At 41.0% G+C, this 25,988-nt stretch overlaps 1 protein-coding gene across 1 annotated transcript; it reads left to right on the top strand.

Moving 5' to 3' along the window:
• Window positions 1-1,524: 1,524 nt before the first annotated feature.
• Window positions 1,525-25,580, top strand: ano6 (anoctamin 6). The gene is made up of 20 exons (XM_030045831.1): window positions 1,525-1,839; window positions 6,604-6,674; window positions 7,885-8,013; window positions 11,599-11,664; window positions 13,391-13,678; window positions 14,546-14,659; window positions 15,117-15,232; window positions 15,549-15,683; window positions 15,787-15,892; window positions 20,568-20,628; window positions 20,903-21,048; window positions 21,355-21,432; window positions 21,679-21,907; window positions 22,152-22,321; window positions 22,494-22,591; window positions 23,462-23,592; window positions 23,894-24,099; window positions 24,253-24,458; window positions 24,721-24,826; window positions 25,011-25,580. Exons 1-20 carry the CDS (start codon window positions 1,746-1,748, stop codon window positions 25,227-25,229), a joined length of 2,769 nt encoding a protein of 922 aa, XP_029901691.1. The 5' UTR covers window positions 1,525-1,745; the 3' UTR covers window positions 25,230-25,580.
• The last annotated feature ends 408 nt before the right edge of the window (window positions 25,581-25,988 follow it).

The following is a 25,988-nucleotide window of genomic DNA, read 5'->3' as shown; positions in this document are numbered from 1 at the left end:
CAGTCCTCCTCCTAGCTTTGGGAACCGCCTCTGAGGGCAAAGGAGTTAAGAGCATGGCACTTGTGTTGACTCCCCTGGTAAACAGTGTCTCTGACTGAAATGTCACATACTGTGCACGCTCTGCCTAAGAGGCACAGGGTAGGCTTAGTGACAAATGCTATTTGAATCTACTGTGGACAGTAAAGAGTGTCCCTGTCCCTGCAGGTAGCGTGAAAAATTCAGGGCCTAATTACGGCCCAAACTGAGGTCAACAAAATTGACAGTTATTCAAAAACACAACTGAGCAACCTTCTCTGTCCAGCAGGGGACAGTCTTCCTTCAAATTTGGACAGACTGCCACAGCACAGGAGGAGCACTTATGTTTGACAGTCCACTATTTTCTTTTTTTATATACTAGGTATTCAAACCAGCAACCTTCCATAACCAAACGAAACTGATTCCTGCTTTAAAGTGATAGATTATATCAGCATGTAGTGGTTTTCTGGTGGTAATGGGCTGCATTTCTGTGAGCAGGGGAAATATTTAATAACCATCGCGCTTCCGATTTGTTTTCAAAACTGTTAGTGTGTCACATGTGAATTCAATTAGTTATCTGAAATCACGCGAATAATCATCTATCCAGATATGAATACTGTTATAAGATGGAATGAAAGTAAAAGAGGGTCACTATGAAATCAATATTAAAACACAGAACACTGTCATATGTCATAAGTTAAAGAAATATTAGGCTACTGTGAACCCATTACGCTGCATCTTTACAAATCACCCATGAAACTAACTAATGATTCTTTCTCTGCAGATTTGGAAGGCCTTGTTATTTCTATGTAGAAAGCCCATTATTTTTCACTGGACAAGACTTTATCATGTAAGTTAAAAGTAAACTTCTCGTCTAGCCATACACCGTGCTTTGCTTTATTTTTTCGCACCCGCATTCCGTGAAGTCCCGCCCTACTTGGCCTGTGATTGGTCGGTACTCATTCCCTTCGCTGGTTAGGTTGGTTAAAGTTAGCGTTAATGTGTGGTTAGTGTTAGGATCAGCCAATCAGAGGCAGAGTAGGGGCACGTCTATGCAGAATGCGGGTGGGAAAAATAACGCAAAATTGACATCCACCGGTCCGTCGCATGTTTTTGTCCTCTGTGGAAAAAGTTCCCACCACTTCGCCATAGAAACAGTAAGGCAAGACAAAACAAAACAAAATATATATTAGGGATGTCTTCAGTGTCTGCATGGATGGATCCTTCCATTATATAAAAAAAATATACAACATATCTAATTTGTTAAGACTCTGGCCTACTTTTTTACATGTTACAGATGTTGCCGACTTGCGCGCCCTGCCTGCCCTACTTGGATGGCACATCCGTTCACATCTATTGCTCATACTCTTCAACAGGGTGTGGTGTGTGTATGGGCCGGGCAAACTTTTTTTTTCTTCTTCACAGTAGACATATTTCTGTAAGAATGCGGCTATGGTGGAGTGGGCGTATCTTAACACAAGCTGTCAAATGTGCCCAAAGCCCTCCTCCAACCCCACCCGCTTTCATCCCCTCTCTCAAGTCACAACTTGGTCTTACAACCTCGTCGCTGGGATCGATGTTGAGAAATAAAGTGGAAAATGCATGAAGGAGCGGGCTGTGCTTTCGAGCCTTTGTAACAGGCTGTTTTTGGACTGTTGATTGTCAAGTTTGTTTGTTTGTTTTGTCTCGCTCTGTGGTGCGGCTTGGGCCCCCCGGGCAGGAGCTAGAAGATGAGTGACAACGACATCCTTGAGATGGACTCCGTGTCTGAGACGGAGGAGCTGGAGAGAGACGCGGACCTGGGAATGATAGAGGAGGAAGTCGGTGAGATCACAGTCTTCACTTATTCTCTCGACAGACATGTTTTTTTCTTGAGGTGCACAGCGTGAGATCTGATTCCAGCTGCCATTGTCTTTTTCTTTTTGTCCCACCAGGCCATTCGTGTTATTTTGGAGCTTTTCACATTTTGTTTTTAGTTTTGCCAGCTGTTTCTGACAAACTTTGAATGACCCTGGAGTCATTTTCTTACTTTAAAAGTTCCATCTATTTGACTTTCTCTGAGGCGTGAACACAGTCTTAAATTGACATAACTGCCATGTGGCAACACAAACCCCATTTTGTCATCTTCTGCAGTGGTGCAGCTAAACTATAAAGTAAGTAGAGTATTTGTGAATTATCCATTTCAGATATATATATTCATCATTAAAGCCCTAGATAAGGTATTTGAGGAGAGCCTGAGGTTGGCATGGCTCAGCTTTTGGTCAGATCCAACATGGGGGTGTGGTGCATCCCTTTTTTGTTTTTTGTTTTTTTGTTTTTTTAGAGGGCACTCTCTCACACAAACATGTCCACAGGGCAAATCAGCATAATTAGATTATAGATGTGGACCTAGTCATTGCCAGCTCAACAAAATCTGCATTCTCAAATATAACTCTCTGCCAGTGCCAATTAATTTGTGGGGGGAAATAAAACAGGAAGGATACAGTGCTGTGATTTTTGCACTCGGTTGCAATCAGCATGACCAAATACATATGGAATGCAGCCATAATCCATGTTTGTTTCATATCTGAGATGCCAAGTAACCAAGGGGGCACATAGCTCCTCGCCCTGCATGGTGCTTTTGGCTGGAACTGATGACTTGTATGTCTTGTTGCGTGTCTTGGTTTCTTGTATTACGTCACGTCGCTCAGAATAGAAACCTGAAATGAAACTTTGCTCAACTAAAGCTCATACAGCTGCCTGTCTTTGACACGACAATGATCACAGCAGTCATGGCTCTGCTGGCTTAATCTGACACGTTATAGATTTCACTGAGCAGCAAAACACTGATAAAATCTCAGTTTAGTGCTCATTCTCAGGTTGTTTCATACTTCATTTTAATCCCTGAATCTATGATCTGCTTCGCATGTTTTATGTACAGTGTTTGCATTATATGTGTTTGTTTTTTCATCTTTGGCTGCTCACTGATCGGCAACTGGTCCACTGGGGATAATAATTACACAGGTTGAATTGTTGGCAGTGATGTGTTAGGACCTGGACCCTGTGCTGATGGAAATCAAAAATGTTTTGGATGATTAATCAGAAGGGGCGGGGTGTGAGTGGAGGCTACAGGGAATTCTACAGCATGTATCCCAATATTGCACTCCCCTCTGGCACGCATGTAATGAGCATGTAATGCAAATTCAGCAGCCAAAAAAACAATTATAGGTACTGACTCTAACAGTGATTTAGTGATTTATCCAGATTTAGCTGTTGCCAGATGGAGACTTGCAGTGGGACTTTCTGTGTGTTACTGTGTATAAATGACATCAAGCGCTCCGGTGGTTGACGCACAAAAGAATTTCCTCTTGGAGGGATGGGAGGGACGCTTGGCCTCGGCTGGCATTAAGCATAAAAGGTTTCATTATTTGATCTCCAGCCCTTGACTCAAACAATTTTGTAAATTTCCTCATAAAAATAAAAAGATATCAAAAGAGAAAGGTGCTGTGTGATAAGTCAGTTACCACTTAATATGTGCTATTACCAAAGTGTTTGTTGCCAAAAGGCCAAAGGTTCATTTTGTTTACAACTGAAGGATGATGCCGTGTGTTTCCTGTGTGTTTGTGTGTGTGTGTGTGCATGGGCAACTTTTGTTTTTCACATGTCATCTGTTGCTGTGGAGGATATCCTCTGGGGAGGAAGTGAGCAGTGGGCGTGTGGTCTGTACACAGCCATATTTTTTAATACAGGCAGCATGTAGGCATAGATTCAACATGCGTTCTTCAGTTTCATTCCTACTTACTCATTCTCAATCACAGACGTTTTTTTTTTTTTTTTTTTCACAGTTTGCCTGTTGGCCTGGGGCATGCCAGGGTTGAGTAACAAGCCAAAGCAGTGACACATAGTGGTTTGTTACAGTCTAACTAATTCACCACTAACTGTTAGAAAATAGGCAGCTGGTGAAATCATGAATCCAGTTAATGATCGTCATACAGCAAGTAACCATCACTAGAAACACAAATCAATCATCCAATATGAAAGATTCTGTCTCTCTTTAAAGCACCCAATTTTCAAATAACATAAGTTTTATATTGCACTACTGATGACGATGCATACTATTCATTTACATGATGGTGATATCAGCCCATTAAAGGTAGATAGACTGAGTTTAGGCTGAGTCTCTGATGCTGCATGTTGAATATGTGAGAGCCTCAAAGATGTAAAAGCCAAGCTGCAACTCTGTTGATATGAAGTGACATCAAGGGGGCTTGTATGTCGGTCATTCGCTCCCAAATGGAAACTGTTTGCTGATAGTCTAGTGCAGCGAGCCTTGTTACGGACAAGACTGTTTGATTGGTGCAATCCTTGTCGAGGGAAAATCTGATTTGATGACACTTGTTCCTCCATCCGTTTCCCAGGGCGTTTCTAAGGCCAGTGTTTTGAAAACAACATCTGCCTTCACTTAGCTTTCCTGCTTTCCTTTACAATGGAAATAAGACAGGGCTTTTCCACCCTGCCTGTTATGTTGGCTGTTGTATCAAATATGAAGTAGCTCTCATAATACAGTTAAGTCCCATCTAACAGACCGGTGTTAATAGTATCATGGTTTTCTTGGTGTGGTGGTCCTTGAGCAGGCTAATGGGTAAAGAGTGTTGACCACACTGCAGTAAGATGGGGAGTTATTTGTGTTTTTTTCCAGAGAGCGATACAACGTGGGTGGACAGTTTTGTGCATGCCTTTAAATGCATGATGAGACATTAAGGAAGCTGTTTGCTACATAAGCATGTGACACTGAAAGGGGGGGCGTTAGCAGCCCGAAGGGTAGAGAAACAAGACTTTGTAGCACAGGACTCCATAGCACTCTTTAAACAGAGTTAAAAAGTGGTGTACATACATAGAATCGAGTAAAAAAATTATAATAATAATAATAAATGAACAAAACAAACAGAGAAAAGGCAAATAAAGGGGTAAAAGAACAATTTAAGTATTGGATTCACGAATTGAAAGCAGCTTTGTACAAATGTGTTTTGAGGAGTGACTTCATTCAGCAAATGAGTAACACAGTCTTCCCCCTCAGCAGCCACCACTGGGTCACCCTTTAGTTCTTAACCTCTTGCTCCAGTGGAGCTGAAAAAGTTAAAGAAACCGTGCACCACTTCCCACTTAATCCCAGTGCGGTCTATCCGTCAAGATAGTTATTGCATGATTTGGTGAGGCAGTCCTCCCAGCCTCCGACAATTTGATTGTGGAGGTCAAAGAGTCCGAAAAAGACATTTTTTTTTACTCTTTCCAAAAACAATGACACTGATATACAACATAATTAACAGTCCTTTGGGGCAAAGCCTTTCACTGGGAACTATTTCCTGCCAAAGAACACTGACAAACTGTATCTGTCCACCCATAATGAGAATGAATTGGAGGCGGGTGGATACAGTTTGACTCCAGATCAAACTGTATCCACATGTAGCCGGAACGGTCTGCAAGCTCCGACTACACTGCGTTGTGTTCTGGTGCACGACAATAGACTGGACACAGAGGTGACTTTTCGGCTGGAATTTATTCCTGCAGCGTGATAAGATAAAACAAACCAGGGTGTGAGTGTTCATCCTCTCCATACAACACCTCCCGCAGTCAGGGTCAAGGCAGACTCTTAAAACATTCAAAAATGTCACAGAAAATAAATTAAATATAAATGAATAAAAATAAAATACAGTGTACATCAAAGAAGAGGCACCTCCCACACAGACACTCCCACATCATCTAACAGTCCCCCTTAAGTCAAATTTTACATTATACAATTTCTGAACATAGCACAGGACACTAAACACCTGTACACATACCTGCAGCGTGATAAGATAAAACAAACCAGGGTGTGAGTGTTCATCCTCTCCATACAACACCTAACACAAGAGTAAAATATCTTAAGTTGCATTAAAAGGAGAGAAAAGTTGGCACGCGCGCTCCTGCGCACCCCTCCACACACCCACTTACACATACACACACACAGGTAGAACACGTGAAAAGCTAGCTTACTTTTTCCTGCTCAAAAGCAGCTAATCGATTACACTGCGTGACCGAAAACACCACAAACATGTCACCAAACAACATTACTTTACATTACTTTCAAGAAATCGTCATTAAAACTTGTAAATATAACTTTTTCTTAACAGTCGCTTGATGTACATACCTCCCGCAGTCAGGGTCAAGGCAGACTGACGAGAGTCGGACCGACCGGACGGTATGGACATCACTTCCACAATTTTTCAAAATAAAGGCGCTAACTATGAGCGCAAAGGAAATACAAAATATAAAACCGAAATAAATAAATAAATTCACATCATCAAAAGAAATCAAAGCACATAATGTGAGGGATTTTGGGTGAAATTAATAAAACTCCAAAATAATCAACCTTTTTTTTCTCTTGTCTGTTACACACAGAAACTATCTGGATAGATTATTTATTTATTTTTTTGTATTTTGGGTCAAAGTTAAACAATGCAGGTGAACCTTCACTGAGATTACCAGAGTGCTGTGCATGTGTGCCGTATGCATGTGGGTATTTCTAGACATGTTACTGATATATGTGTGTTTGGTGTGTTTTTTTCACAGTTTATCCTCAGGAGTTTTTACCAACATATGAAACGATAGAAGAAGGAGCCTCAGTGGCCAAAGCAGAGGAGGTGAGTCGGCTCAGCTCACAGCCACACTGTGAACCCAGCAGATGACCTGCATGCACACTGTAGAGGGACTGATTAATATTTTTATGAGTTTGGCATAGAGTCTAGGCCCCTAAGCCACATTGAGGAAAGCTCTGCCCTGTAGCACACTTCACATAGGAGACATTATGTATCATACAAGTATTAATGTTGACTCGTTAAACCAGGTGTTACAAATAGTTTCAAGTCTTTATTTATTTTAACCACGTGGCACACTTCCCAGTTGAACATGTAAAGGACGATGTAAGATAAAACCAGGAGAAGAGAGCATATCACAACAGGTCGAGCCTCACTGCACCGGCTCCCTGTAACGTGAAGGATTCTTTTAATTCTTTAACTTGTTTATAAACACCGTCATACCTCTGTGATTGCTTATCTGAGTCTGTTCCAAACCCGTTTCCTCAGACTGTCTAGTGCTGGTTTGCTCCACGCCCCAAAAATGAATCACAAAAGATAGTTTCAAGAAATAGCTTAAAACCTATGTTTATGACCTTGCACTTAATTAATTTTTAAACTTTTTTATTTTCTAACAACATTACTGTTATTTCATATTTCTTTTATATTTCCTATACTTGTTTTATTCCATTTATACTTGTTTTATGCTCTTAGGCTATATCTTAGGACTGATTTAATCATGATCAACATATTTTATTACCATGGATTTTTTTTCTTTGTAATCTTTTTAGGTTTTTATTGTCTCAACATTTTTATTTTCCTTTGTACATTGTGCTCCATGTGTCTTGTGTTTTTTAGTACTGCTATTATTGTTTTCTGTTATTTTTCTTGTAAAGCACTTTGAACTGCAATTCATGACATGAAAGGTGTGACATAGTATAGAAATGAGTGAATATTTATTATTGTAATATTTCAAATATTGGCATGCACTTGCAATAGCTGTATACCATGTAAACTTACAAATGCAATGGTCTGGAAAGAGGAGAAGGGAGGGTGCCACAACATTTGTTGACTCTTCCCGCTTCTCCCTGGCGGCCCAGATCCCAGGTGGAAGACGTTGCTCAAGGTCATAATTTGACGAGACTGAACTCAAGACGGTCTGCCTGTGCAGACCAACCGGTCTTTCTCCTCACCTGAAAACATGTACAACATTATGGAGGAAGAGGAATACGAGTTTGAGGCTGCAGATTTACCAGATGATCCCTGTTTTTGCCCTCAGGCGGAGTTTAACAACAAACCAGACTCTTTGTTCTTCAATGACGGCGTGAGGCGGATCGACTTTGTTCTGGTCTACGAGGATGAAGACAAGAAGGAATTTGAGAAGAGGCACACATTCCTACGACGCAAGGTGGGCTCTCTCTGTGTGACTTTTCTGTTATTTAATGTAAGCTTTAAAAAATCCAGCTGATCCCTGTTGAGATCAGGGATCTTTTACAAGCCCTGTTCAGGACAGCAGGAACAGCAGCAGGTCTCTGGTAAAAGTAAAAAGTCACACCATTGTTTAAGGCTCATTTGTTCAAAGGTCAGCTTCTCTGACGTTATTTCTCTTATAAGACCAAGGAGAAAGGAAGAGGTTGACATAAAGCATGCATCAATAGACGTATACATGTTTTTATTGACTACATGCCATATATGTTTGAATGGACAAATCTTTTCCTTTTGCAGAGAAACGATAAATGAAACAACTGCGTCAAATTGAAATGAAAATAGGCTCTCGTCAGTAAAATATTGCTGACCACTCACAGGAACCTAATAAGAAATCTTAAACACACAGCATACTGACTCTTGACTATTTGCTAAGGGAGTTTTTATTTATTCCAGTGCATCGGCCGACAGGTTTAGATTAATTACAAGCAGACCTGCCGGATCTCAGACGAGAAACAACCAACCAGATCTATAGAAACAAGGCCACGAGAAACCACTTGACTCTCCAAAGAGGAAGAAAGAAAGAAAGAAAGAAAGAAAGAAAGAAAGAAAGAAAATCCCAAAACAGGTGACCTTACCTACCACAATCTGAGAGACAGAAGCCACTCACTCAATTTTTTTATGAATATGTATGAATATATTTTGTATTTCATAAACTACCATTTCAAAAATACTGCAACTTATAATAACAAAACATTAGAAACTACACTTATGAAACAAGCCAAAAAAGAGAAAAAAACATAACCTGCACTACCAATATGAATGACTTTACAGAAAAACAAGCCCAGAGTTAATAATAATAAGCAGACTTGGTTACAGGTGGTAGATCCTATGTATTTAGCAGCGTATGCACAGGGATCTTCATGTTTTCTTAAGCCTTCTATATCCAGGATATTGTGTTGCAGGGCACACACAGGCTTTTTCAGAGTCACCCTGTTCCACATTCACAGTCTCACAGTCAGTGTCACCCGGGAGTCGCCCAGCACAACAGTCCCAGCACTGCAGCTCGGCTCCTCTCCCACCTCGACAGCCGTTGTTGGGGAAACAGAGCGCCGCTTGTTCACTTTCAGCGCTAAAATCTTGCCTGTAGAATTCAAAGCAAAATAATGGAGGGAAAGAAACCACTTGTAATGCTCAAGTTTAGGTTTAAAGTTGCATAAAAGAAGGTTGTTCAACAGCTGTGGCACACTGAGCACTAGTCCATGCAGAAAACACAAGTCAGAAGGTGTTGCACAGCCTTCTAATGCCTTTTTTTTGTTCTCTTGTTATGCATGGTGTGTGTGGATAAATAATCTTTACTTTCATTTAGTCTCATTTCATTTGGTTTAAACACAAATGAAAGACCTCAAAACAAAGTCGAGACTCTGTTTCTAGATTTTGTTGCTAGGCATTTTTAGGCCTTTCTTCAGTTTCTAGAGGTAGCTGCCTTTGTTTCAAGGAAAAACACAGTTCTTTTATTTTATACAATATTGTTTTTTTTCCCATTCAAATTATTGTTTATTTAATTACTGTTGGTATATTTTTTTTAAATCTATGTCTTAATACTGTTGTCTTGGCCAGGTCTGAATCTCTGAAAACTTAAATCCTCCCAGTAGATGCAGTTGGTGCATGCCTGTGATAAGAGATGGGAGGGAGTAAAGTTTTCACAGCTCTGATACAGTCAGATACATGAGTGTGGCGGGCGATCACTTGTATTTCAGTGCAACTACATCTGTCTAACAGCAATAGACACTTCAACAGGCTTCTGCAATGCTACTGCTTTGTTATTATCTGCCAGTGCTACCATTTCACAGTGTCATAAAATGTACAAATTCAGCTAGAAAAAGGAAAAAGCAGCATGTGTTCTGCTTGGCATTTGCAGCAGGGATGAGCGTTTTTCATTTTCGCTGTGTCATGTTCCACTGCTCCATTGCGGCTGCTGTCTTTCACAATATATTTATAGTGAAGGGTGTGTGGTATAATGCCTGCTAATGCTATAGATCCATATACCTTGAAGACTGAAGCCTGCAGTGTGGCAACTGTAACACTCAAGTGCTTGTGAAATGGCCTCTGTGCAAGAGCAGGGAGCAGTGCATTGGTAATGAAAGTAAGTCTTGCAATACAGCACAGAAAATTATCTTATCATTGACTCTCATGCATTTTTTTTTTAATTTATGCACTGGGTTTTGAAACTCACTCCTGTGGTAAGTGGCTGTGTCAACTGTCAATTAAGTTTAATTAGAAAATTAGAAAAATGCATGTTCCTCTGCAGTGGAGTGGAGGTGTTATGGGTAGTGAGCTGACAAGCTGGGGCGCCTCACACATGAACTTGTGCTGAAGCTGAGCAGCGGACAGTTTTGCAATTTTCCCGCTCCAAAGAAGCTGGGAAAGCTGGTTCCAAGCCAGATCACAGGAGTTACTTCACCTTGGAGCCTCTGCTTCTGATGCAATTCCTCATAATAATCCCAAACCTATTTAAAGGCGATGTCAGCGATTCTGGAGAAGGACTGCTGAAAGATATTTGAAACCTACAACCAGATTTACCGTCCCTCTTGTTCCCACTGCCTCCTGTCCCCCGTCTCCCCTTCCCCCCGTCCTGTGCACAAGCACAAACAGCCCCTGTTGCTGATTGGCTAGAATAGCACTGTGTGGCCCGGTCCGAGCCGCTTTGTTTGTTTCCCATTTTCAGAGCCAGGACTGTGTACAAACCCCTTTTTTTCAGCACACACACAATTAACAGACAGCTAGCAGACTGTGATGAGACCTTTGTGTCACTTATATCAGACTGACTGAAATATTTTGGATTGGTGCAATTCTTACTCTAGTATAACTCTTAATTTCATAACTGCCACTGGACAAACTAAGTTCAAATGTTTGTTCAAGTTGAACAAACATTTCACAAACTATTAATAGGAGCATGGGAAAATAGTTCTTACTCTCAGAGGAAATAAACCACTAACTAGTTATGATGCCCTAGTTTTCCAACTAGAGCATTTTCCCCCTAATACCACTGCTTTTGTGTATATTTTTTAAAAAGTGTGCATTTGCTTCCATTTGAAAATTTGCAGTTTTTAATGAATCAAGTGGTCTCCTAAGGGCTGTAATGTAATCAGACCACTCTTTTTTTCCGTGTTATTAATATGAATCCAATAAGGGGGATTCAGGTGATGAGGTAAAAATGTAATAACTACACAGTGTTTTTTTGAACACGTCCAAAAGTTCAGGAAACTCAGTTACATAAAAAAAAAAAAAAAAATCTTTTGATTGGGGTACAGCAAACAAAACCTTCAAAACCACAATATTGATTTTCAAGGAGAACAGTGACAAGCTGTGCTTTAGATTAAAACAATCACCCAGGGAACCATTTGCCAGATGTTCTGTGTATTTACATTGAATGCCTGGTCCATTAGTCATGCTTATATCTCTAGTAGAGAACAGACAGATCAGAAATTGAATCAGAGTCCAAGACGAGGAGGGAGCTCTTGGACAACAGCCTCACTGAATCCATTTCCTTTGCTCTTGTCCCTAGCGGCGGCGGGAGTACTTTGAGGCCAGCTTGATGAAGATGGGAATGGAGTTGGAAGCCACTAGATCTGTAAGTGGATTGCACTCAGCACAAAGTGTCCATTTGAGGATGGAGACAAAGAGAGGCAGGCCGAGCTGATGTAGAGACGAATGCTTCATTCTGTGTTCAATGGGCTCTTTTGTTTGATTGGGAATGTGGTTGGTTTGTGGCAGTGTGAAGGATGAGCAATAATCTAGAATTAGAATCAAAATTAAAATTACGATCCTGTTCGGCCTGTAAATGTTGATTCAGATTCAGAGTCTACTGAGTACACAAAACAAAATATGTTCTGTAAGAGCCCTTTATGGTGCTGGGGCGAACCTCTTAAAAAAGAAAAAATCTGTAAGAGCCACAATGAGTCCTTGGTTCTGAGTTACTTTTTTTTTTTTTTTTTTTAACAAATCAGAGGGTTTGCTGACTCATTATTAACATTTACTGTAGAACCACTTCCTCATCAAGAACCACTGAACCCTTGTGTGATACAGATCTTGATTTAATTGATTTTTTACTGAAATTCTTCATGGCTATGAATGTGACTGTGGCTGTCTGTCTTTTAATCCTGTGATGAAGTGAACGTCTGTCCAGGGTGTTTTCCTGGGTCGAGTCTAGATGGTAACCCTAGATTTGCAGAACTCTCACACACTTTCACCCATGCGCCCTGATTCAGCACAGTAGCGCTTGACTCTTCCCTAACCTTAATCTTAACCTTAATTTTAACCCTAGCTGCACTCACAAGAGCAAAACTAGATTTGCAAGAGTTTACCAAATCTAGGGTTACCATCTAGACAGGACTGTTTCCCTGGCTCCTCCCACAGTGCATGCTGGGATAGGCTGTAGCTTTCCATAACCATGAAAAAGAACAAGGGATGAAAGAGTTAATGGACCAGTTTAAGTGGTTTTGGTGGTTAACTCATCATTAGAAATGAATGAAGAAGTTCATCCTCTGTTTGCCTGTGTGTTAAAGGTGCACTGTGCAAAATTGCCAAGGGTCGATTGAAGTGAGGACCATTTAGACTCAACTGACCACAACATATCAACTGTCAACGATTGAGAACCATGTATTCAACCATCAAATTACATGCTTATCCCACATTGCAGTTTTGTGTAGTGCACCTTTAACTTCTTTAACACTTACGGGCACATCGTCAGAAGCATGCATGTTTCTTTCATTGGTATCTTGTCAGGGTGTAACAATCCATCGATCTGGACTGATGTATGGATCTAATGATAGACGATGGGATATAATGAATATATGATACATTTTGAAATTCCCACGGCACACGCCTTCCTAAGCATTCAAATAGTCCAGTCAGATAACAGCAGCCATGGCCAGCAGCCAAGAGAAATATAATAAGTATATCTGCTCCCCTCTTGGCAATGAATCAGCAGTATGGAAATATTTTGGATTTCAGAGAAAAGACAGGTCAACTGACAAATCACATGCAATATGCAAATGATGCCAGTACGAGATAAGATACTCAGGAAACATGACAAACTTAGCCAAGCACCTGAAACACAGCGTTGTGTTAAATGAGCATATGATATCATATTGATTGTATTGATCGGACACTGAATTGAATCCAATCAGAATCATAACTTGCTTGACTTTGTGATATTGGCAAATATCATATCATCCAAAGAATAACTATTATTTTGTATCGTGATGAAACTTGTGATTCACATCCCTAGTATCATGTAATCACTTATATACATTTGATTAAATCAAAACGAACTGAGGATTCCTCGTGGTCTGCAGGTCATAGATGAGAAACTGATGTTCGTCAAGATCCACATGCCATGGGACGTCCTGTGCACCTACGCCGAGGTCCTGCACATCAAGCTTCCTATCGAGCCCAACGACCTGTCGTCCCGCCCCTCCCCGTGGCGCTTCTTCTCCTGCATCACCAAGCACTTCTACCCCAGTGAGGACCTGATCACCAAGGAGACGGAGTTCTTCACCGCCCCCTTCGAGAAAAACCGCCTAGAGTATTTCTACGTGAAGGACAGGGACCAGTTCTTCACCCAGTCCATGAGGAGCAGGATGGCAAGTTCTCAGTTGGTTCACAGTGTCAGCAAGTCCTTAAACAAACCTGAAAATGTTTTTAAAATCATCATATTGAATCATATAAGTTTTAAATGCAGCTTAATGTTGCCAGTAGGCCTTAAATGCAGAGGATTGTCTTTTTTCCTGTTCTAGTTCAAATAGTGCCGTTTTTTCTTGTTCTTCGGGTTTATTTAGAGGACAAAATTCATCCCAGAAGTTAGAGAAGTGTTGATAGTGAGTGCTTCTGTTGGATTTGAAGACCGTTGTCGAAGATGATCTTTGGTTTGGAGTTGTTGCTTGATGAAAAAAGGAGTTTCAGGCAAAATGTTACAAGTTTTCTTACACGATATGTTCTTCATGATGTGCTTCTTTGTAGGTGATGGCCACTGAAACCTTTTTTTTTTTTTTTTTTTTTTTTTTTTTTCAAATTTTAGCCTTAAGAGAACCTTGGAACTCCTTCTTTCTGGCATCAAAAATGTGTCAGAAATCTTAAATATAGCTTGCAGAACACCGGCACCAGCACCAGTTTTTCCTCGGCTTAGCACACATCACACCCTCAGCGAGACATTTTCAACAGATATAGTTAATTTCATGTAAAAACCTTAGATTAGGTTAGGTCAAGTGTAGTTGGGATGTTAGGAGAGTTCATGTTGTCATATCAGCTTGTCAGGTATTCACCATTTGCATAGAGAAGTTAAGCAGTCCATTTTGCGCAGGCATGAATAGCTGCAGTTTTTGCCCTTGCATGTTTTAACAGAATTGTTTTCTGTGTCCCTGTTGTTCACTTCAATAATTCAATGTTTCACATTTAACAGTAATATGATAAGGCATGAATGTTAGCCATGCCAAACTTGTCTTTTATCCCAGGCGTACTACATCCTGAGCCGAGCGCCCTATGAAATACGAGGGAAAATAAAGAAGTTTGGCATTACAAAGTTGCTGGATGGTGGAGTGTATAAAGCTGCCTATCCTCTCCATGATGTAAGTCACACTCTTCAGTGCAGTGTATTGAGCTACCTGCATGTGTATTTTATGCACGCACTAGTTTTTCATCCAGAGTTCTTCCTGAACAGTCAGAAAGGTCCATGAAACAATGTTTTAATAATGTAATATTAAACCTTTTAGCTTTCCCTGAGGCCAGGCATCAGGATATAGACTTACAATGAACTAAACAACATCCAGGCAAATGTCTTACTAAACTTCTAAAATGCACTTTTTGTGTAAATGATATTGTCACAATAATGTTAGGTGTGTTTATGCTATTTCTGCTTGGTAAAAGAGCAGTGCATATCTTTCCTTTATCATATCCAAGTGTTTGTTAATATACTCGACTATTCTTTGCTCTGTGTCTTTGCTCCACAGTGACTACGATGTCAAATATAAATGCACTGTGCAGTTCCCTCTGAGGTGTTTTGTGTTTTGTGTTTGCACGACTCAGAGCAGGTTCAATGTCAGGTCCAAAGAAGAGGGCTGCCCCAGTGAGAGACTCTTACTCTATGAAGAATGGGCTCACCCCAAGAGCTTCTACAAAATGCAACCACTGGACCTTATCAGGTAACCGAAGTAGAAAAATAATTAAGTTTGCTGATATACACATGGCTGTTAGTTTGACCAGTTATCTATCAGTGTCACTGTGGGATCACCTTTTGAATCATAGCCTTGTTTTTTCTGGGTTTCTGTTGCATAGTGAGAGTATAATTTCATTTATGGGGTTTTCCTTGCCAATGGAGTTGTTTGGCCATTTTCTACCATTTGATTATATTACAAGTAGACGTCCAATTAGTGTAAATCAAAAATAGGACTCCAGTTAACAAGCGACCACAGTGCATGCCATTTCAGACAATTACCTGAAAAGCTCTGTCTTCTACAGGAAGTACTACGGGGAAAAGATCGGCATCTACTTTGCCTGGCTGGGTTTCTACACGGCCATGCTCGCTTTCGCCGCCATCGTGGGACTCGGTTGTTTCATTTATGGGTTCAAAACTCAAGACACAAGCACTTGGAGGTATGTTGTTGCTACTGCTGATACCCTTGCTAGCTATTTTTTTAATTTGAATTGTAAAAAGGCTTGTTGTCTTACCTGTGCCATGTGTTGAACTGTGGTGCAGCAAAGAGGTGTGTCACCCTGAGATAGGAGGAGCCATCGTGATGTGCCCACAGTGTGACAAAGACTGCACTTACTGGAGGTTAAACAGCACCTGTGAAACTTCAAAAGTGAGTGGCGCTTTATTATATATATATATACATATACATACATATATATATATAGTGGCGCTTTATTATATATATATATACACACACACATATATATATATATATATCTATATATATATAGATATATATATATAGATACACACATATACATATACATATATACATATATATATATATATATATATATATATATATACACATATATATATATACACATATATATATACATATACATATATATATATATACATATACATATATATATATATATATATATATATATATATATATATATATATATATATATATATAAGTTTGGACACACCTTCTCATTCAATGCGTTTTCTTTATTTTCATGACTATTTACATTGTAGATTCTAAGTGAAGGAATCAAAACTATGAATGAACACATGTGGAGTTATGTACTTAACAAAAAAAGGTGAAATAACTGAAAACATGTTTTATATTCTAGTTTCTTCAAAATAGCCACCCTTTGCTCTGATTACTGCTTTGCCCACTCTTGGCATTCTCTCGATGAGCTTCAAGAGGTAGTCACCTGAAATGGTTTTCCAACAGTCTTGAAGGACTTCCCAGAGGTGTTTAGCACTTGTTGGCCCCTTTGCCTTCACTCTGCGGTCCAGCTCACCCCAAACCATCTCAATTGGGTTCAGGTCCGGTGACTGTGGAGGCCAGGTCATCTGCCGCAGCACTCCATCACTCTCCTTCTTGGTCAAATAGCCCTTACACAGCCTGGAGGTGTGTTTGGGGTCATTGTCCTGTTGAAAAATAAATGATCGTCCAACTAAACGCAAACCGGATGGGATGGCATGTCGCTGCAGGATGCTGTGGTAGCCATGCTGGTTCAGTGTGCCTTCAATTTTGAATAAATCCCCAACAGTCTCACCAGCAAAACACCCCCACACCATCACACCTCCTCCTCCATGCTTCACAGTGGGAACCAGGCATGTGGAATCCATCCGTTCACCTTTTCTGCGTCTCACAAAGACACGGCGGTTGGAACCAAAGATCTCAAATTTGGACTCATCAGACCAAAGCACAGATTTCCACTGGTCTAATGTCCATTCCTTGTGTTTCTTGGCCCAAACAAATCTCTTCTGCTTGTTGCCTCTCCTTAGCAGTGGTTTCCTAGCAGCTGTTTGACCATGAAGGCCTGATTCGCGCAGTCTCCTCTTAACAGTTGTTCTAGAGATGGGTCTGCTGCTAGAACTCTGTGTGGCATTTATCTGGTCTCTGATCTGAGCTGCTGTTAACTTGCGATTTCTGAGGCTGGTGACTCGGATGAACTTGTCCTCAGAAGCAGAGGTGACTCTTGGTCTTCCTTTCCTGGGTCGATCCTCATGTGTGCCAGTTTTGTTGTAGCGCTTGATGGTTTTTGCAACTCCACTTGGGGACACATTTAAAGTTTTTGCAATTTTCCGGGCTGACTGACCTTCATTTCTTAAAGTAATGATGGCCACTCGTTTTTCTTTAGTTAGCTGATTGGTTCTTGCCATAATATGAATTTTAACAGTTGTCCAATAGGGCTGTCGGCTGTGTAGTAACCTGACTTCTGCACAACACAACTGATGGTCCCAACCCCATTGATAAAGCAAGAAATTCCACTAATTAACCCTGATAAGGCACACCTGTGAAGTGAAAACCATTTCAGGTGACTACCTCTTGAAGCTCATCGAGAGAATGCCAAGAGAGTGCAAAACAGTAATCAGAGCAAAGGGTGGCTATTTTGAAGAAACTAGAATATAAAACATGTTTTCAGTTATTTCACCTTTTTTTGTTAAATACATAACTCTACATGTGTTCATTCATAGTTTTGATTCCTTCAGTGACAATCTAGCCTACAATGTAAATAGTCATGAAAATAAAGAAAACGCATTGAATGAGAAGTTGTGTCCAAACTTTTGGCCTGTACTGTATATATATATATATATATATATATATATATATATATATATATATATATATATATATATATATATATATATATACCGTATTGATCTGAATATAAGACGATATTTTTTCCATTGAAAATGCCCGGAAAAAACGCCCTCGTCTTATATTGGGGGTCTAAGCAAATACACATGTATTGTACTTGCATATGTTCCGTGCTTGAATACAGCACAATTCGCCCACTCTGGCACGGTTGGAAGGGGTGTGCTCCAGCACGGTACGGGCGTTCATGCACGAGCACATGCATGGTCACGCACAGTAGCGGTTTTAGGCACGGGCGAAGCGGGCAGCCGCCCGGGGCGGCATATTTTCATGTCACGTGGGGGGGCGGCATGAGAGCAAAAAAAAAAATAAAAATAAAAATCATCCTCGCTGCAAAGCAGTTTTCTATTACCGTATTCATCTGAATATAAGACAATATTTTTTCCATTGAAAATGCCCTGAAAAAACGCCCTCGTCTAATATTGGGGTCTAAGCAAATACACATGTATTGTGCTTGCATATAAACCAGTAGGTAGGCTCGCCTGATGCCGCAATTACCGGCGAATGGCCGCATTGCACAGTCAATAATCAACCATGTTGTCTGTGTCACTGTCCGTTGTGCTGCTGCAGCCGCGTATGAACAAAAGCTGATTTATAATGAGAGGATGGCAGTATGTGTGCGCCCTCACCTGTCAGATCCGGCAGACCTGACCGGGTGGGCGCGGCACCTGTAGGCATCAAGCCAGTGCCGCCTGATGCTGACCGGTGGCTTTTTTTTTTATGCAAACAAGATTTTGTCCATATAAAAAGTATTTTTCCAAAAAAGGTATTTGTGTAGGTGTTGGCGCCCCTGCTCTGGGAGGGGCGCGTCTAGCCGCCAGAGGGGCACCGATAGCGGCCGTTATCGCTTGGAAGTTCTCGCCGCACGTGGCTAGAACAGTAGGGCGTAAGGCAGTAATTTCGCCCAGGGCGGCAACATGGGCAGAACCGCCACTGGTCACGCACGCGGCGCGCGAACGTGGATACAACGTAAATCATGCAACTTTCCTCCTGCCTCTGCAAAATCGTTTAATGCGCAGCGCGATTACCGGCTAATGGCCGCGTCGCGCAATCAATAATCAATCATGTTGTCTGTGTCGCTGTCCATGGTGCTGCTGCAACCGCGTATAAACAAAAGTTGATTTATGATGAAAGGTATATATGGCAGTCTGTGTGTGCCGCGCACCTGTCAGATCCGGCAGACCTGACCGGGTGGGCGTGGCCTGGCATCAGGTGGGCCGGCCGGTGTGCGCCGCCACCCGCTTGAATGTAGCAGCCAGCTGACATGCCGCTCCGGCTGTCAGTTGGACGCTTTCTGAAGTTACCTCCGAAACTGTCAAGGTAAATAAACATCCCTTAACCATGGCCATGAGTGCAATGTGAGACGGTGGCGGTCTCAGAAAGAAGAGCTAAAAAATGCCCACAGCCAGAGAAGGGCTTTTCCTGGTCCACAAACTGGTCGATTCAACGAGACTGACAGGAGGGTGTGCGATTTTGTGAATGAGAAACATAGTGAAGGACTGCCCGTTACGAGGGCTGTGATGCAGCAAAAAGCACTTTAAGTTGCCACAGAGTTCAACATACCCCGCACTGAGTTTAAAGCTAGCATGGGCTGGTGTTGCAGAATGCAGTGGCAGATTTAAGAAATTTGGGGCCCAAGGCAAAGGCAGACATGGGGCCCTCTGAGATGAGAGGACAACACACAAAACAGGGGCCCCGAGACACACATAATACGATAAGCATTCTGCTGACATTTTAGCGAAAGTATTTTAATCAAAAGCATAATTAATGTGCGCAAATAAGTAATAACTGTATTAACCATAAGTGTATGAGGAGTTTTATGGGGCCCTCAGGTACTTGGGGCCCTAGGCAACCGCCTAGTTTTGCCTAATGGTAAGTCCGCTCCTGGCAGAATGTCCATATAAAAAGTATTTTTCCAAAAAAGGGTCTTGAAAAAGAGGGGTCGTCTTAAAATCAGGGTCGTCTTTTATTCGGGTCAATACGGTATATATATATATATATATATATATATATATTTTTTTTTTTTTTTTTTTTTTTTCCCCAACACAGTAGGTTTGAAGGGTGTCATTCCATTCCATCCCCCCCCCAAAATAGAAAAACAAGATATCTGTCATTCATTATTTATATGAAGAATAAGGTGTTCACATGTTCACAAATGTTATGCCATTTTGCAATAAAGGCCTCCATTTATTCTTTAGGTTTTGCAAATTCATACCCCTGACTTTATTCACAGGAAATGTCTTGGTCATTTTTGAAAGCCTTGTGTTTCAGGGGATGAAAAAAATAATATTGGACTAGTCGAAGAGTTTCTTTTTTAAGCATATACCTTCCATTTAAAAATACAGACAGTTACTGCTAGTCTGCTATTAAAATGTTGTTGAAGATGGAATTACCTGTGCTTTTGTGGTATGTAGTTGAATTTCAGTTTTCTTCTGAAAGGGTCTTTTGCATTATTTTTTGGAATAGACCTCTTCATGTTATTACTTAATACTTCAGTATTAATAATCACCAATATGTGCTACAGTTAGAGGATTTAAATATTGAAATATTCGTCGCTGGTTTTTTGCCCAAAGACATACAGCACCCCTGCTTTGAATGGTTAGAGTTAAGGCATAATTTAGAGAATTTTGATGTAAATGTTTTGTCTCTTTTTGTCCTTTTTCAGAAACTTTGCATATTTGATAACTTTGGAACCCTGGTGTTTGCTGTTTTTATGTCAATCTGGGGTAAGTTGTTCACAGTTTTAACACAGCGGACGTTTTCACCGTTTCAAAGCATTTCCACGTTAGGAGAGAATAGAATAGAATAGAATAGAATAGAATAGAATAGAGTGAGCATTTTTCTCTGACCAGTTAAAGACAGAGGCCGTGTGAGTTTTCACGTTACATTAGGGAGAAACACACAGGTTATAGCCATGACGCATGTGTATTCTCTTGTTTTCCTTCATTCATGCTGCCAGCTGATTTTTTTTTCCTCCTCCTTTTCACTTCCTGTCTTTAGTTACGCTGTTCCTGGAATTCTGGAAGCGCTACCAGGCGGAGCTGGAGTACGAGTGGGACACCGTGGAGTTCCTGGAGCAGGAAGAGCAGCCTCGTCCGGAATACGAAGCCAAGTGTATCCACGAGAGGATAAACCCTATCACACGAGTAAATCATACAAATCATGCAAACAAACTCCAAATTAGAGCCGTTTGATGTTGTTTGCATGTCAAGTTTCTTTCTTTTTTTTTTTTTTACTGTGAATGGTTAATGTTGTACTTGCTTAGAAACAATGTTTGTGATCATAGCATTAATATGAAAACTACAAAAAGCAACCATTAAAATACAAAAAAATACTGAATATGCATTTCAATATATGTTGTTTGAAATGATGACTTTTTAGAGGCTTGATAGTCTCCTGATAGTCAAGTTCAAGATTTTTCATGTTATTAAAATACCTTTTTTTGTCTCTAGGTGAAAGAAAAAGTGCCTTTTACAGCTTGTGGTCGGTGTATTCGTGTGTCTTTAGGGATGGGGACCGTCCTGTTCTGGGTAATGTATGATAAATACTCTCTTCTCTCTTCTTTTGTCGCAATATCATACTGTCCTGTTCCTTCTTTTCAGTTACATTGGCGCTGTTCATTCAGTGAAACCTGTTTATCACATTTTTAAAGATAACAAATAAGAAGTCATTGTATTTCAGTGTGTTCATCAACTTTTACTGACTCTGCAAAACATAAAGAATTATCATTTCATCTTCATGTTGTTGTTGTTTTTTTTTTTTTTTTTTTTTTGCAGCTTCTGTTGATCCTGGCGTCCGTGGTGGCCATCATCGTGTACCGCCTGGCTGTGTTCTTCTCCTTCTCGAAAAAACTCAGAGCTCAGGACCTGAAGGAGCTGGAGCCTTTCAAGGAGTACGTGACGCCGCAGATGGCCACCTCCGTCACAGCCTCCATCATTAGCTTCGTCGTCATCATGATCCTCAACATTCTCTACGAGAGAGTTGCCATCTGGATCACCGACTTCGGTGAGGCATCCGAACCCAAATTTAGAATCGGACGTGCTTTCTTTGCTACAGTCAGTACAACTTCTGGACATTTTTTGGTAACATTTCAGTCTCACAGTGCATGATAAAACACCTAACGCAAGAACAAGTCTACAGAAACCTTTCACATTTTGATAACAGTATTCAAAACTTTATTTGAATCGTGCCTCTTCAGTTTACTGACTTTGACAGTGGTTTGATCCCGTACCCTCACACACAAAAACAGAGCTCCCACGGACCAAGACGGAGTACGAGAACAGCTTGACTCTGAAGATGTTCCTGTTTCAGTTCGTCAACTACTACTCCTCCTGCTTCTACATCGCCTTTGCCAAGGGGAAGGTGGTCGGCTACCCCGGACAACCTGTTTATCTACTGGGGAAGTACCGGAACGAGGAGGTACGCTTTGACCACAGTGTTTGTTCTCGATTGTAAGTGATGTCTAATGAATCATTTGAAGCTTTACTTCCCCTGGTGGGCAGAAACAGTAGTGCACTCGGGGAGAAATGTTTGGGTTGCTGATTCACTTTAACCATTACTTTTGTTGATTTTATCACTGTTTTTTTTACAGTGTGACCCCGGGGGCTGTCTGATTGAGCTGACCACTCAGCTCACCGTCATCATGGGTGGAAAAGCCATCTGGAATAACATTCAGGAGGTCCTAATGCCGTAAGCAGCCATTCATCCTTATCAGATGCATCCTCATTATCCTCATTATGAGACAAATGACAGGCTGCAAGAAAACAAATTAGGACCAGACCTAACCACAGTTAGTGCAACACAATTCTTAGGACATTAGGCGAAGTGCAGAGGTTCGGATGTTCTCAGAGACCGATACAGTGACGCTGGATTGTAACACCTCATAGAAACCATGACAAGTCAATAAAACTGCTGTTTAGTATAGATGCCAGGGGAATTGGGCTAGCAGCTGTAGTTACAACAGCTATACTGTGTACGAGGAATGAGCAACTATTATCAAAATTGCAATATGCTACACTGTTTTTTTTTCATTCATTTCATTCATTATTTTTTATTTTATTTTTTATCCGTTTTATTTTAAAACCTGATGAGTTTATGACTTGTTTTGTAAGGCAGTTTTTTACTGCCTTTATGAAGAACATGGATTTTGATAGTTATTATCATCATCATTATTAGTAATAGTGGTGGTAGTAGTAGTAGTAGTAGTAATTTCCAACTCACAGTAGCTGCAATTTTTTGATAAAGGAAAATGTGACAAACACCATTGTAAATGAAGTATTGTGGTGATACAGAGAAACCCTGGCCTGTCACACACACTGTCCCACACGTTTGGTACAGAGAGCAGAAAAAAGCACATTGACATTATTTTAATATGTTTTTCAGTAAAAAAAAAATGGAAATTCTAACACTGTCATTTCCAGCAGTGTTTGACAAAATAGTCCCAATAGGATGTTTTTTTTTGTTTTGTTTTGTTTTTTGCCATATCCATCAGTACTGCTGCATGCTAACTGCCCAGTATAATATTGAGACAGTTTTATACTCTCATGTGTTCCTCCGCAGGTGGGTGAAGAACCTGATATTCCGCTACTGCACCCGAGTGGGTTCAGAGAAGGTGATTCCTCGCTGGGAACAGGACTATCAGCTCCAGCCAATAGGAAAATTAGGATTGTTCTATGAATATCTTGAAATGGGTAAGAGGGGAAAAAAAAGTTTAAATTTAACCCTCAAAATTCCGTGGTTTGTTTCCTGTGTTGTATGAAAAGTCAGTGATACTAGGGAAGACACAGCAATTATGTCACACGCTGCAACATGTCCGTGCATGTTGAAGTGTGTGCACACAAACATCATGGTGCAATGCTGTGTCTTGGAGTGTTGCATATGTTCTGAGCGTGTAGGAGCTTGCATGTGCTTTTTCACACCCACCCTCCTTAGTGGTTGTACTCTACACTTGGCTTTTGTCTTTATGCATGTGTTACGTCTCTGTGCCCACAGTGATCCAGTTTGGCTTTGTGACCCTGTTTGTGGCCTCCTTCCCCCTGGCTCCAGTCCTGGCGCTGGTCAACAACCTGTTTGAGATTCGGGTGGACGCCTGGAAGATCACTACTCAGTTTCGCCGCATAGTGCCAGAGAAGGCCCAGGATATAGGGGCCTGGCAGCCCATCCTCCAAGGCGTTGCCATCTTGGCTGTGGCCACAAATGTAAGTAACCGTTTAGACGCACACGTCTGCATGTCACATGATCACAATCTCCGTCTATCAAATATTGCAGTTTATTCTCCCTGAGGTTGACAGTTGATAATAATATTTAACTTGCTCTCTGTCTGTTTACTTGGTTTTCTGGTGTTCCAACAGGCGATGATCATTGCTTTTACATCAGACATGATCCCACGCTTGGTGTACTACTGGTCTTTCTCTGTGTACCCGTATGGAGACTACTCTGAAAACACCATGGAGGGCTACATCAACAGCACCTTGTCCATATTCAACATTGAGGACTTCTCCAACACGAGCAAGCCTGAGAAAACACCTTACTGGTTCAATAACATCACCACCTGCAGGTAAACAGGCTGACCCCTGTGGCAAAGCTGATACCAACAGCTTGAATTCACTGCAATGCCATATTTTTCCTGGAGGGACTGTAGAGAGCCGAAAATTGTCTACACAGTTTGAAATGTGTAACACCTGTCCTTTTAAGATGAATTGGAATTTTTAAAATGACGGTTGGGTGGCTGGAAATTTTGGAAATGTGATCAGAAATTGGGTCCAAGTTGATCTTTGTTGCCATTTAAAAGCTGATAATTTTGTTTTTTTATTGTGTAGGTATCGAGATTTCCGGTATCCTCCTGGGCACCCCAAGGAATATGAGTACAGTATCTATTACTGGCATGTGATTGCTGCCAAATTGGCTTTTATAATTGTTGTAGAGGTAAGAACATGACAAACAGTCAAACCCTAAATAAAATGCTCACTAATATACAGTAGAGGCAATTCAGCTCTTGCAGCATTAGTAATTCATCTGACAGAACTGCAGTCGATGAAATGTGTCTTTCTTCCCAGCTTGTTTTCTATCAAAACATACTAACAGATGCCTCTTCTTCCTCTCTGTACAGCACATTGTTTACCTTACCAAGTTCATCCTGTCCTACATAATCCCAGACGTCCCAGACGCCGTCAAGGAGCAAATCAAGCGAGAGAAATACTTGACCCAGGTTATCCTCCACGAGACCAACCTCAAGCTGGTGACCAAGCATTTGAAACCAGTCACCGACAAGTTCCTCGATAGTACGAACATGAACCTGTCAAAAGAGGGGCTGGATCTTGACTTCTAACGACAAACAAAGCAGGGCTCCCGTGCACAACTGGAACATCTGGGACTCTGTGAAAATGAGATTTCCAGGTTTTAATGTTCGGTGAACATCAAAAAAAGCTGATACATACATTATACGGCACACTTTTGTAGATTTTTGTTGTGAAGAATCGTTTTTATTTGCAGAGCGACAGTCACGGCTGAACTGCTATCAACATATATCATAATACATACTGACCAAAACCATACAGATCACTCACAAGATGAAGACCTGGAAGGACGTCTTGTTATTTTGAAGTGGACGATGTAAAGATGGAGATGGAAAGCTTTCCTAAATCTGCCCGTCTCTTGGAGTGTCTTTTTTTTTTTTTTTTTTCAACAAAATGAGGACAATATTCTGTGCGACATCATGGAGAAGGTTGCGTTTGAGTCGGGACTTCTCAGCCTGAACAAGACATTTAGCAGCACAAAGGAGCTGCTGTTACTATCAGCTGTGCTGTTTAGCAAATCTGGGCTGGACGTTAGGGGGGTTTGCAGGTGTCATTGTTGGTGCCCATAAAATGGACACAGCTTATTAAATAGCGTTCGCTGCTTTTACCCTAAATGCCTTCTAATCTCATGATTGCATGTGTATTTTGCATGGCTGGCTGGGCGGTAACTGTAACTCTGTAACCCCGTCAGTGTTTTGTCCAATGAGCCGTGCGCTGCAGGATGAAAGCCATCATATACATTTAAACAGATACACCGCTGTCACCGCCAGGTTCTTGTTTTAGTCCAATGT

Source organism: Myripristis murdjan, chromosome 23, assembly GCF_902150065.1.
Source record: "Myripristis murdjan chromosome 23, fMyrMur1.1, whole genome shotgun sequence".
NCBI lineage: Eukaryota > Metazoa > Chordata > Actinopteri > Holocentriformes > Holocentridae > Myripristis > Myripristis murdjan.
This window is presented reverse-complemented; position numbering and strand designations above follow the sequence as displayed.

Excerpts from the sequence above, each read along its gene's own strand:
- ano6 (XM_030045831.1), top strand. The coding sequence starts at position 1,746 with ATGAGTGACAACGACATCCTTGAGATGGACTCCGTGTCTGAGACGGAG. Across the intron at positions 6,675-7,884 it reads CAGTGGCCAAAGCAGAGGAG|GCGGAGTTTAACAACAAACC; the intron begins GTGAGTCGGCTC and ends TTTTGCCCTCAG. Across the intron at positions 24,459-24,720 it reads AATAACATCACCACCTGCAG|GTATCGAGATTTCCGGTATC; the intron begins GTAAACAGGCTG and ends TTTATTGTGTAG.